We start from the raw sequence: 12,526 nt of genomic DNA, 5'->3' as shown, positions 1-12,526 counted from the left end.
TTGAGTTGGTTGAAGGGAGGATTTCTTGAGATTGATTGAGATTCTCAGATGAGAGGCCAAGTGAAGGAATTAATTCATGGCTGAACAGAGTAAATGCCTGGTGGGGGCAGTCAGAAGCCAGTCGTCTAGGTACGGAAAGACCTGTATTCCCTGAAGCCTCAGGTGGGCCGCTACAACTGCCATCACTTTGGTGAACACCCTGGGGGCTGTGGTGAGACCAAAGGGAAGGACCCTGAACTGGTAGTGGCTGGCTCCCATCCGGAAGCGTAGAAACCTTCTGGATTGTCTGTCCATCAAAATGTGGTAGTACGCATCCTTGCGGTCTATAGAGCACATCCAGTCATTCTCCTGCATGAGTGGGAGAATGGACTGAATGGTGACCATCCGGAACTTTTCTTTGGCAAATGACAGGTTTAGAGTGGACAGGTCGAGGGTTGGTCTTAAGTCCCCCATCTTTTTTGGCACCAGAAAGAACCTGGAGTAGAAGCCTGATCCAGACTGATCTTGGGGGACAGGCAGGATTGATCTTTTTTCTAGCAGCTGCTTTATTTTTGTGGCTGCTGCCTCCCTATGATTGGGTGGGACATCGGGGAGGCTCCGGGATTTGAGGGGGAGATTCAGAAAGGGGATAGTGTAACCTCGGGATATGATTCGAAGCACCCAGCGATCCATTGTAATGTACTCCCAAACTGCTAGGTGCCTCGAGAAACCCCCCCCGACTGCCTCCAGAGTGGAGCAGTCGGGTAACCCCTCAGGGCTGCTGCACGGGCCGATCTGAAAAAGGTTCTCTCGACCCGAAATTCTTCGGTCCCCCTCTGCCTCTGGGCCAGCATCCACCCTGTCCTCTGCTTCTGAAGGACGAGGGGTCCGGAGCGAAACGGGACTGTTGGGATTTCCGGAACCACATCTTCTTTTGTCCCCTTTGGTTCCTGGAGAAGGACCTCTGGGGAGTCGAGAAGCGGATCCCGACAGCAGACTTTTTCCTGCCTTTCTCGCTCTGGACCAGCATGTCACAGATGGTCTTGCCAAACAGCGAAGAGCCGTCAAAAGGGGCATTTGCGAAGGACACCTTGAAGGGTTCCGCAAAGTCGCAGAGACGGAGCCAAGCATGCCGCCGTAAGACAATGCCCGCTCCGCTAGCTCTAGCGGCTCCTTCCGTGGCATGGGAAAGAAGCCACATAGAAGTGTTAGAAATGGACTTGAGTGGCCATTCGAACTGAGAATGTTTTCCTATCCTCGGCCGACATGGACTCTGGGGGCGACACGGCGTATTCTTTGATGAGATCCCGCTGTAGTCGTATCACATGTGCCATATAGTTCAGCGTCCTTACTGAGAAGGTGGCTGAAGCGAACATCCACTTCCCTATGTGGTCCATCGTCCGAGACTCCTTGTCGGGAGGGTGGACCGAGGAACTCTCCTGGGCTAGTTCCCTCTTGGTGGCAGCCGCCACCAACATGGCATCTACCGGAGCACCTTTGCTCCAGACCGTCCTATCTGTGGGTGGACTGAAAATTTTGTCTGGTCTCTTTGGTATGGACTCCACAGTGTCCGGTTCCTTCCATACCCTGGTATTGATCAGATCTACCAGTGGATCAGCGGGAGGGGACACCCAAGAGGTAGATGGGCCTGCGTCAAACGCCTCCAGAAACACAGACTCATCGGAGGAACGTTTTTGGGCTGACCACCCCCCTCTAATACGAAGCATTTCTATAATGTCTCCGAAGGAGACGTCCTTGGGGGTTGACGTTGGGGAACCATCCCCTTCCTCTAAGTCTGTGTCCTCTGTCAGGGACTCGGGTCCTCTTGCACTTATGTTTGTGAGGAACCTCCTCGGAAGGGCTGTCCTAGGATGCCTCACCAACCACATCCTGTTCCTCTAAGGGAACTATCTGGGATGTAGGCGCAGGCTGTTCTTGGGGTCGGGTGATGGAAGGTAGGCCCGTCTGAGAGGGAGTGATGGGTGGAACTGCAGCAGGAGCCTGGGGTCTCGAGTCCCTCGACAAGACCTACTCCACAACATCGAACGCAGAAGGAGAACTGCTCTCTCTAGGATCCGAGAGCAGTCCCTTCGGATCCGAGGTGTGGATCGGAGCCGGCGCCAATGCAATCGGATCCGAAGGGCCAGTATGCTCCGACCGAGACGGAGCCGAAGACACACTGACACCTCCGGATCCAAAGCTCAGCTCACGGCTCCAAGAGCTCGGATCTGGAAATGGACCCGACAAACTCGAGGGTGTGGACGGAGCCGAAGTAGGGTGTACTATCGGCGCCGAGCCTCCCCCGGCTCTGATGCTGCCTGGATCCGACGGCTCCGAACCCCGGTAGTGGGTTGAAGAAGGAGCAATCGAGGCATAAAATGGGGTCGAGCCCCCCCCCCGAGGGGGGGAGGCAGGAGCACTCCCATCTGCAGTTGGGCCTGGAGAAACCTACACATCATCTGGTCCATATCTGCATAAGACAAACTTCGGGTCGATCTAGATGAGGCCACCGAGGCTGGCCTGGAGTGTCGGCTCGAAGACCTCGAAGGCGACCGAGTGTCCTCCTCCGGCTCCGGGGAAAATCGAGGTGAATGGGGCCGGGAAGGAGAAGGCCTGGACGTCCTAGGAGAGGCTAACTGTTTAACTGGCGGAGCTGAAGAGGAAGCTTCAGCCCACCGCTTGTGGTGCTTCTCCTTTCTTTTCTCCCTCCTAGATTCCCTCTCCTCCTGAGCCACGGTGGGAGGGTGAGTCCCGGTCAGGGAAGCAGGGATGGAAGGCAGGACCGCCGAGGGAGAAGAGGACGAAGCCGAGTCCGGGGGCAGAAGTCCCGCCAGAATCAGCTTCGACCTCCTGTCCCTCAAAGCCCTGGGGTTGAAGGCTGCACAAATTGTGCAGCCCGAAGAGAGATGGTCAACCCCAAGGCAGACAACACACTGAGTGTGGCCATCCGCTGGGGATAGCTTATGGCCACACTCTGTGCATTTTGAAAAGAAAGCTTTAGGGGCCTCAGCCATGGTAATAATATATAGGCCCAAACCGCACACACCTTCACACACACGGGGGAGGGGGAAGACTAAACTAACTAACAAAAGGAAAATTTACCAACAAGATTAGCAATTTAACAGAAAAGGGGAAACAACACTCATTCGTCTATAGTTTAAACTAAAAAAACTAGGTAAAAAAACAGGTAATTTTTGTAAAACTCACGAAACCCTACGCTTGGAAACTTGTTCTAGATGCTTGAATAAGCCATGGCAAACGAGATCTGAGGACAGAGAGGGATGGCAGGGGGTTATGTGTAAGGGGGAGGAACTTGGAGCTCGGATCTTTGCTGAATAAAGTTGCCGGCTCGGATCCGATTCGGATCCGATACCCACAGGTTGATGAACAAATGAAGTTAACTACTTCAGATCATGCAGTTTGTCTTGTTTATTTTGTTGTGCATTTACAGCTATTGAGTTGGACTGATAACACAAATCAGAGTAAGTCAAGCAAAAAAATGAAATTGAAAATAAGTTCGAGAAGCTATGCAAAATGCCCATGGCTTACACTACTGTCATTTTATATATATATATATATATATATATATATATATATATATATATATATATATATATATATATATGTATGTATATACATGTTCTGAATTGGGCAATTTTGTCATTACTGGTTCATGCATTTTGTTTCATTGCCTACTGGAAAAATGTTCAAACAATAAATTTAAAATGCGCTCTAAGTCTAATAAGTGTGCTGTATTATATAAGGAATATAATTTAATAAAGTCAGGAAGGTGTATCAAAGAACACATGTATGTTTCTTGTTTTGTGTGCAAGGGGCCCATGATTTGAAAACAGCCAAAAGGTAATCTTTATCCACCACTGGCCACTATGGCCAGATGCATTTTCATTGGATGTGGTGTGGGTTTCAGTGCTGTTTCAATGAATGAGAGAAGTTTTAATGCTAAGACTGTTTTCGTTGCGAGACAGTACTGCTTTGATTAGCAGATGTCAATTAGTGTTTGTGCATTGTGCTATAAAATGTAAAAATAAAATCCAAATAATCATTGTAGAAGTAATTTAAGCAGTATACACATTAGTGTTTATGGTAAATGGGGCAAAATAGCCAGGTAATGGGACACTGGAATGGCTGCAGGGGGACTTTGGTGCCATATTTTGGTTGTCTGTTCTTCAGTTTGTGTTTGAAAGTTGGAATCCTACGATTCCATAGGAGTGGGTGGGGTTACATAATTATGTATGCAAATTTTATGTTAATCAGCATACAGATTTGTACCTATTTTTCATGGGCCTTGTCCAGAGTTTTGATGTTTCCAGGTTGAGAGGTATGGTAATGATTGCTTCCCAGCTGAAAGAGTAGATATCTCCTGGATCACCTGTCTATTTTGATGTGACAGTACACATTCTGAAGACTTATAGAGCCCATCCAGTCATCCTCATGCAGAAGTAGGGTTGAGAGGTATGGTAATGATTGCTTCCCAGCTGAAAGCGTAGATATCTCCTGGATCACCTGTCTATTTTGATGTGACAGTACACATTCTGAAGACTTATAGAGCCCATCCAGTCATCCTCATGCAGAAGTAGGGGACTGACTGAAACGTAACCATTTGGAACTTTGTCTTCTTTACATACTGGTTCAAGTTTCTTAGATCCAAAATGGGTCTTAGGTCCACTGTTTTCTTTGGCACTAAAAAGAAGCAGGAGTAAGTTCTGAATCCTATCTGTTCTGGTGGGACCTTCTGGATAACACTTTTTGTAGCAGCTTTTTCAAACTTCCTGAGCTGCATCTTTCCTCTGGATGGAACATTGGGAAGTTTCTTCCCTTGGACAGGAGGAGGAAGGAAAAATGGTATGTAGTAACCTCCAGATATGATTCTTAGCACTCATGAATTTCTTGTAATACTTGTCCAGACACCTAAGTGCAAAGAAAAATGACCAACTGCCTCCAGAGGCGGGCAGTCAGGCAACGCTTCAGGAGCACTGATAGGGCCTATCAGAGAAGGAGTCTTTGGAACCTTGATTCTGTGGACCCCCTCTGCCTCTGGGGTGACATCCATTGAAACCTCCTCCTCCGCCACTGGAGGAAGAGTCCCTGGTTGAATCCTGAAAAGGTCCCTGAGATTTCTGGAACCACATCTTCTTACCAGCCCGTTGGATTCTACAGAATGTAAGTTGAGTGGTAGAAAATTTGATTCCTATGGGAGACAAAGTCTTTCCCTTCAGTTCGCTGAGGGTGAGCGCATTGTTAACTGATGGCCTGAACAAAGAAGAGCCATCAAAAGATGAATTAACAAATGATTCCTAAAAGGGTTCTGCAAAGTTGCGTAGCCTCGCCCAGGCATGTCTCTTGATAGTTATGCCTGACCTGGCAACTCGTAAGGCACCCTCCACTGCATGGCAGATCAGCCCCATCTATGTATTAGAAATGGCCAGCAGTGGAGAAGCCTTCTTGAGATCCTCCACAGACATGGACTCAGAGACAGTTTGACAGTTCCTACATCAAATCTCTCTGCAGACGAGTGAAGTGTGCCAGGTACTTCAATGACCTCAGCACGAACATAGCTGAGGCATGCACACACCTTCCGAATCTGTCCATAGCTCTGGACTCCCTGTTCGGTGGATGGACACAAGAGCTTTGCTCAGCCAGTTACTTCTTAGTGGCTGCTGCCACAACTATGGCATCAACTGGGATTCTCTTGCTCCAGTGGGGTCTATCAGAAGGGGGAACTAAAAACTTGTCCGGGCGCTTGGGGATAGGCTTGACAGTGTCCGGTTCCCTCCAAGCCTGGTAGGAAACCAGGTCAATAAGTTCATCCACTCGGGGGTCACCCAAGATGTAAACGGTCCAGCACTGAAAGACTCCAGGAACACTGACTCCACAGGAGCGGGAGACTGGGAAGACCAGACACCCTTCTGTTTAAGGATTTCAAGAATGTCTTCAAAGGAGATGTCATCAGGTGGTGATCAGGTGGATCTTTCTCCCTGACCAAAATCAGTGTCTTCTGTGAGAGACTCCATAGGCGAGTCTACGTGCCTCCTCTTGCACATTCTTTTCTAAGGGACCCCTACCGTGGAGTGTTTGGGAAAAGTATCGGAAGAAGAGGGAAATCCCTCTGGAGAACATGTGTGGATGATTACCGGAATTGGTTGACCCTGAGGAGCAGACATGATGAGCTCAGAGCTCGAACCCAAAAAGTGGTGTTTGTTAGGATCTGAGGTAAGACAGGACAGCTCTCTGTGCAAAGAGAAGGTCCTATCTACCTCCTGGAAAGCTGGTGGACCCAGGGAAACCTCTCATTAGTTCCTTGGAGTTGAAGCTACCGAAGATAAAAGGTCTGTGCCTTCCCCAGATCTGAGCCTTACAGGGAGAATCAGATCCGAACTGCCCAGTGCCTAGACTCCGAGGGGAAGGGATGGATCCGACAAAGTCATATCCAAATCCAGACCCTCATACCTGGTGCTGATATCATGGATATGAGACCTGCTCTGGTCCGAGGGAACTGGAGCTGGACTGGTCACTGACACAGTCGGAGTCAAGCAGGGAAGCTTTCTCAGATCTGACGTCAAACCTCTCAGGGATCTTGTATCCTGGAACTCTGAAGCCGCGGTTCGGATCAGAGAAGGAGAAAGAACTGGCTGTGCAGGTGCACTCATGGATCCAAGAGGGGACAGAGCTGGCAGTACCATCCCCCCCGAATCTGAGCCTTGAGAAATCTCAGCATCATCCTGTCCATATCTGCCTCTGTCAGACTCCTCAAAGACCTGGATAATGCTGTGGATCCTGATCTGGAATGCTTCCTCGGCATCCAGAACAGTTGTGAATGTAGGGTCAGAGAGAGACTTCAAAACTTACTCCGGTGTACAACCTCTGCTGTGCTCACAGTAAGGGCTGAACCAGTTGGCTCCAAGGATTGCTGTGGATTCAAGGGTGGCCCGAAGGACTTTGGATCTGAAGAGATCAGATCTGAGACCTTCCTCAGCTTCTCTGAAGGTTCCAAGGAAGCTCTCGGAAATTTTGGAGTAGGTCGTTTCTTGGACTCCGAGGCAACTTGAAATGCTTAAGAGAGGGTTTGAGCCCCAGTAGAAGCTGGAAGTAAGCCTTTTAAGATTAATTTATTATGTCTATCAGAGCGCACCCTAGGGCCGAAAGTGGCACAAATAGTGCATGGAGGGTCGAGATGGGCAGCTAACAGACAATACACACAATTCCTTTGGGCATCAGAGTTAAGAGATTTTATGTCCACAAAAAGTGCACTTTTTGAAACCCATAGGTTTCTCAGACATCCTAGTCAGAGAGAAAATTAGTAAATCCCTAAAGAGAAAAGGGGTTATACAACAAATAGTGTAACCTGAAGAGAAAAGGGTTAACTAAACACTAAGAAAAAAGTTTTTTTTATCTAAATATATATATATATATATATATATATATATATATAGTTTACTATCAAAATGTTGAATTGCGCTTTGTTGGTTATTCAGTTACGCAAAAATAAATGTCAAAAACAGAAATGTTACTTATTAAATGACAACAGCTGTCACAATTCAATATTATTGACATTACCCAGGTTACCTTGACTTACGGTGGTGTTTCTACTGATGTTGTGCAAGGGGACAAGCCTCCCTGCACCCCCCACATCCCCTGAATATTATATATACAAATTCCGAGATCGCACTATAGTGAGTAAAAGGGTAAATTTCCCAATCCCCACTGTATTGTGATGTCCAATCAGAATGTCAACCTCATATGAGAGAATGAACACTAGCATTCACTAAGATGGATTCGAACATTTTCAGATTGGCATTACGGAAACTGGGAACCATGTATTTAACCATCCCAGTTTCGCATAACTGTTGTACAGCATTTTGATAATAAACCATATGTATATGTATATATATATATATATATATATATATATATATATATATATATATATATATATATACATACATATACACACACACACACACACACACACACACACACACACACACACATATATATATATATATTCACTTCAGAATCTCGAAATTCCAAAACATTGAATGTCATATGATCAAGACCATATGATCAATGTTTTGGAATATTGAAATTCCGAAACAATTCCAAAATAAAAACAACTGTTTAAACATTTCTGCAGGGGGGGGGGCTAGCCCCGCAGCACCCCCACACCCCCGTTACTTAAATATACCAACTCAGATATCGCACTACAGTGAGGAAAAGGACAATCTCTCGTTCCGCGCTGTATGCAGATCTCCGTTCAAAATTTCGAAGTTTTAAAACTTCAATCATATGGTCATATGGTCTCGACCATATGAATTTCGAGGTTTTAGGATTTCGAGATTCTGAAGGCAGCCCATATATATATATATATATATATATATATATATATATATATATATATATATATATATATATATATATATATATATATATATATATATATATATGTGTGTGTGTGTGTATATATATATATACATATATATACATACATATATATACATATATATATAGACACACACACACATATATACACACACACACACACACACACACACACACATATATATATATATATATATATACACACACACACACACACACACACACACACACACACACACACATATAGATAGAGAGAGATAACTGCAATAGAACAAGAAAACGGTAAATTACCAACAGTGGTATGAAGAGTAAGAGAAACAAATGACAGAAAAGGAGAGTACCCTGACACCAGTGACAGCTAGAGGGAGGAAAGAAGTTGTTAATAACTGTAATAGAAACGAGAAAAAAATACTGTAATCAAAAATTTGAGAGAAATTACACAAAAAAGATATTTCTTACAGCTTGAGATGGATCGTCCATCTTACCAAGATGACAGCAAATGAGATCTGCGGAGGTGGGGACAGAATAGAGTATTATGGGTAGAGGGAGGAGCTCGAGAATTGGATATGAGTCTTGTGTATGCAGCTAAGTGGGAGCCATGGATAGAATCCTAGACCCATTTGCGAGGAAGAATGAAAAAGGCAACTTCAGATGCAATGTCTAGTAAAAAGGGAATAGAGTGCATAACATCTTTATCTCCTGCAGCAGGATGCTGCTGGGCCTCATTCAACCAACTCTTAAACTGTCACTTATCAGCAGGAATGCTGGAGAGTGGGAACAAACAGCGAGAATAACAGGTGTTTAATAGCAGTGGTAAGGAGCTGGAGGTGAACAGATACGAAGGGTGAAAAACAGAATTAAAATAAATCTCTGTTTTCTTGCAATTTCACACTAAATATTCATGCAATGAGCTGCTACTTTAAACTACATGCTGCAAAAACTCACCTATAAGGAATCTTGTTTTTTCTGAGGACAATTTGCATTGTCTACTGTGATGGAAAGAACAACTTAATGGTGTGTTTGCAACACAGCGGTGATAAGAAAAAAAAAATTGTATTATGCAAATATATTGCTAATGACCATGACAACTGTAATTACTGTTATGAATCTATACCTGTATTTGACTCCATCATCCAAACTTTCAGTTCTATAAGACTATGAGCATAGAAGCAATCATCTTCTCGTATGCAGCCATAGCGAACTTCATGTCGACAAAGGTCAAACTGTGAGTGATCACTCAAGGGACGAATCTTGGAATACTTTACTGAAGTTTCTTGAAGAATGTGTACTAAGCACCTATTACAAAAGTAAGACAAAAACTTGTTTTCAGAGATTCATCTGTTTCACATATGCATGCTTAATTATAACATAAATAAATTGGGAAACTATAAAAGGAAACATAGCAGATGTTTATTATAAACAAAGGACCACTGAACAGTAAAACTACATGAATAGATGTAGAAAGTTTTCTGTAAGCAATAAACCTGAGTAAGACCTAACATTTGATAGGGCATATTTCATACAATAAAAATATTACATCTAGTTTGGTTATTTCAAACCACTCTGAAAGTGTGGTTTTCAGAACCAACAAGTGTTAAAATGCACACACATCAGAATTTCTAAAATTGGTACCCCCTTGTGATTTTATTCCTCATGAAACATTGCTGATTTGTAAAGGTCTTGTATCAGTTATATCACACCCAAACTAAAATCCTCATATACAGGCACATTTGGAGAAAGGCCTGAATAACTGTGATCAGTCCCCCTTTTGTTGTTTGTTATGTCACTAGCAGTAGCACTATTAGCAAGACAAAGTCCTTGCAAAACCCACTAGTGCTGCTTTAGTACCAGATGTGGCCAAAAGTTGAATTAAACAATTTGCCACTTTTGAGATGCTTCCTACATATGACTATTCAATTACACCTGTAAGCACAATTTACAGATGCATAAATATTGTAGCTAGTGTGAAATATGTACGTAACTGATTTTATTTTTGCTTGGCCTCCATTAAGATCTCAATACATTTATTTTTAAATAGGTAAACCTACTAGGCACAAGTGTCTAATTGCAGGGGCAACCTGGGAGTAATGTCTGGTTAAGTGACATGCACAGAGTTATAAAGTAGGCAAACAGAGACTTGGGGGATAAAGTAAAGGACTACAGGGTGAACCTTGCTAACAGTCAATGCCTTAATAATTTGTGGTGCACTGTCAATTCACAGTGTTTTTTTCGTGCAACTAAATTATGTTTTTCTGTTACCAAACTCATTCAAGCTTTAAAATATTCAATGCTGCTAACAATAATTCTGACAAATGGCTTAATCAGTAAATAAATGAGGTGTTGTGCCTTCCATCCCATTAGATGTTGCTACATGTTTATGAATGAATTGGCTATAATTTTGACATCTTATTTGTTGTTCTATAATTATGACTCTTCTATGTTCTGGCTAGAAAAAGAATCTCATCTGTGTCGAGTTGGAGCCACCAGATATCCAAACAGGCCATTATATTTGCAAAGGAATAAAAGATTGTGGTGAGGATATGAGGTAATGGCAGGGTGGGTAAGAAGGAACAGGATGAGTGCACTGGTTCTGAAACCTGGAAAGAAAGTGACAAAAATTATACAACTATCAAGACAAATGGAGCCGACATGACATACAGATGCAAAGTAATGACAGTGGTAGGAATGAACTTACAAGTTATGTTACGTTAGAAACCTGACAAATACAATTAGTGATCTGGATATGGGACTGGAGTTATGGTATGAATACTATGACTATGTTAGTTCGGGGACAGGGACACTGACAATTCAGGGTACTTGGAGAGGAACGAGTGGCTTGATAAAAGTATTGAAGGAGTAGCTATACATAAGAAAGGAGGAGTTACTACTTGAAGGGGTAGTTTACTGGAGTGGTAAAACAGTAAGACAAAAATTTTTAAAATTATTACCAAAGACAATAAAGAGCTTCAGTGTAGGCCTAAGGCAGTGCACATGGCTTACAGTCAATTGTTTGCACCATAATATCCACTGTCACAGTTATTCAAGCATACTAGATTGGGGATGCGGCTGCATACCATGCCACTGTTCACTTCACTTACAAACAACAGCAAAAGTTTCAAATTGTAACATACATGCTAGTCTGACTCCATAGCCTCCTGAAAAAAGAGCAAGAACATTTTCCATTGCTTGTCAGTGATCACTGTTCTTCATTTAATTTTACAACTGAACTGTGACAACTTAACTTTCATTATTTACATAAAATAAAAACTAGCACTTTGATACTGATGCTATACAGATTTCTAAATATATAGACAAACAACTGCCCAACTATAAAGAATGTCCCACACACTGAATGATTGAAGAATAACGTAGGAACAAACCATTAAGAATACATATCCTTAAAGGAACATACTTATAATAAATATTTCAAATTCAGTTCATTACTAAGTTAATTTTGTATACATAACATTTAAAGAAAAAATAAACTGAGATTCAACAAATCTTTAAACTACCCAAATGCAAGTTTGTGTCTGGAAGCTTGTTAAACAGAAAAAGATATGTGAACTGGACTTCTAGGACCCCCTTTCAGTCATAACATTGTTACCATAAAACAATAAGCAAACATAATGCACAACACAAACACAGTTTCAATAAAGCAGAAGAATATTAAGTAGGGCAAGCTTAACAAAAGTATGTCAGCAGAAAAAAATTAAAATATTTGTGCTCACATTAAAACATAACTTTAGCTGTAGCAAGTTTTAAGTACTGGACCAGAACCATTTTTTTTCTCACAGCCACCAATATTTTCAACGTCTACCTTGAAAGTCACCTTGAAAGAGCAACAGTCTAATGCCTCCCCTAAAAGCTTCGACAACAGAAAATCAGTCTTATGTATGTTGGAAATGCTCGCTCTGCTAAGATCAACTTACTTGTTCTCCTCAAAGTCATGTTTACGTATGGGATGAGAACAAAAAGGACTTTCCTTATTTCTTTTACTTATGATTCTGGGCTTATGATTAAAACAAACCTAAAATAGAAAAAAAAAAAAACAGTTAAAGGAGACAATTTATTTCTTGATTAAAAATAGAGCAATATGTACATCACACTCATCATATTCCATTCTTCTTTGAGCTTACAAGATGAGACATTA

General features: G+C 42.9%; 1 protein-coding gene across 1 annotated transcript in view; it reads right to left on the bottom strand.

Annotated features, from left to right (window-relative positions):
- The window catches only part of ZC3H7A (zinc finger CCCH-type containing 7A), a 1,693,893-nt gene that overhangs the window by 274,261 nt on the left and 1,407,106 nt on the right, over window positions 1-12,526 (bottom strand). The window contains exons 15-16 of the mRNA XM_044089416.1: window positions 12,306-12,403; window positions 9,491-9,672 (exon numbers count right to left, since the gene is read on the bottom strand). Coding sequence (XP_043945351.1) covers window positions 9,491-9,672; window positions 12,306-12,403 — 280 coding nt within the window. The remainder of the gene's footprint in view (window positions 1-9,490; window positions 9,673-12,305; window positions 12,404-12,526) is intronic.

The sequence above is a fragment of the Protopterus annectens genome, chromosome 12.part0 (assembly GCF_019279795.1).
Source record: "Protopterus annectens isolate FY-2018-M chromosome 12.part0, PAN1.0, whole genome shotgun sequence".
NCBI classification, from domain to species: domain Eukaryota; kingdom Metazoa; phylum Chordata; order Ceratodontiformes; family Protopteridae; genus Protopterus; species Protopterus annectens.
This window is presented reverse-complemented; position numbering and strand designations above follow the sequence as displayed.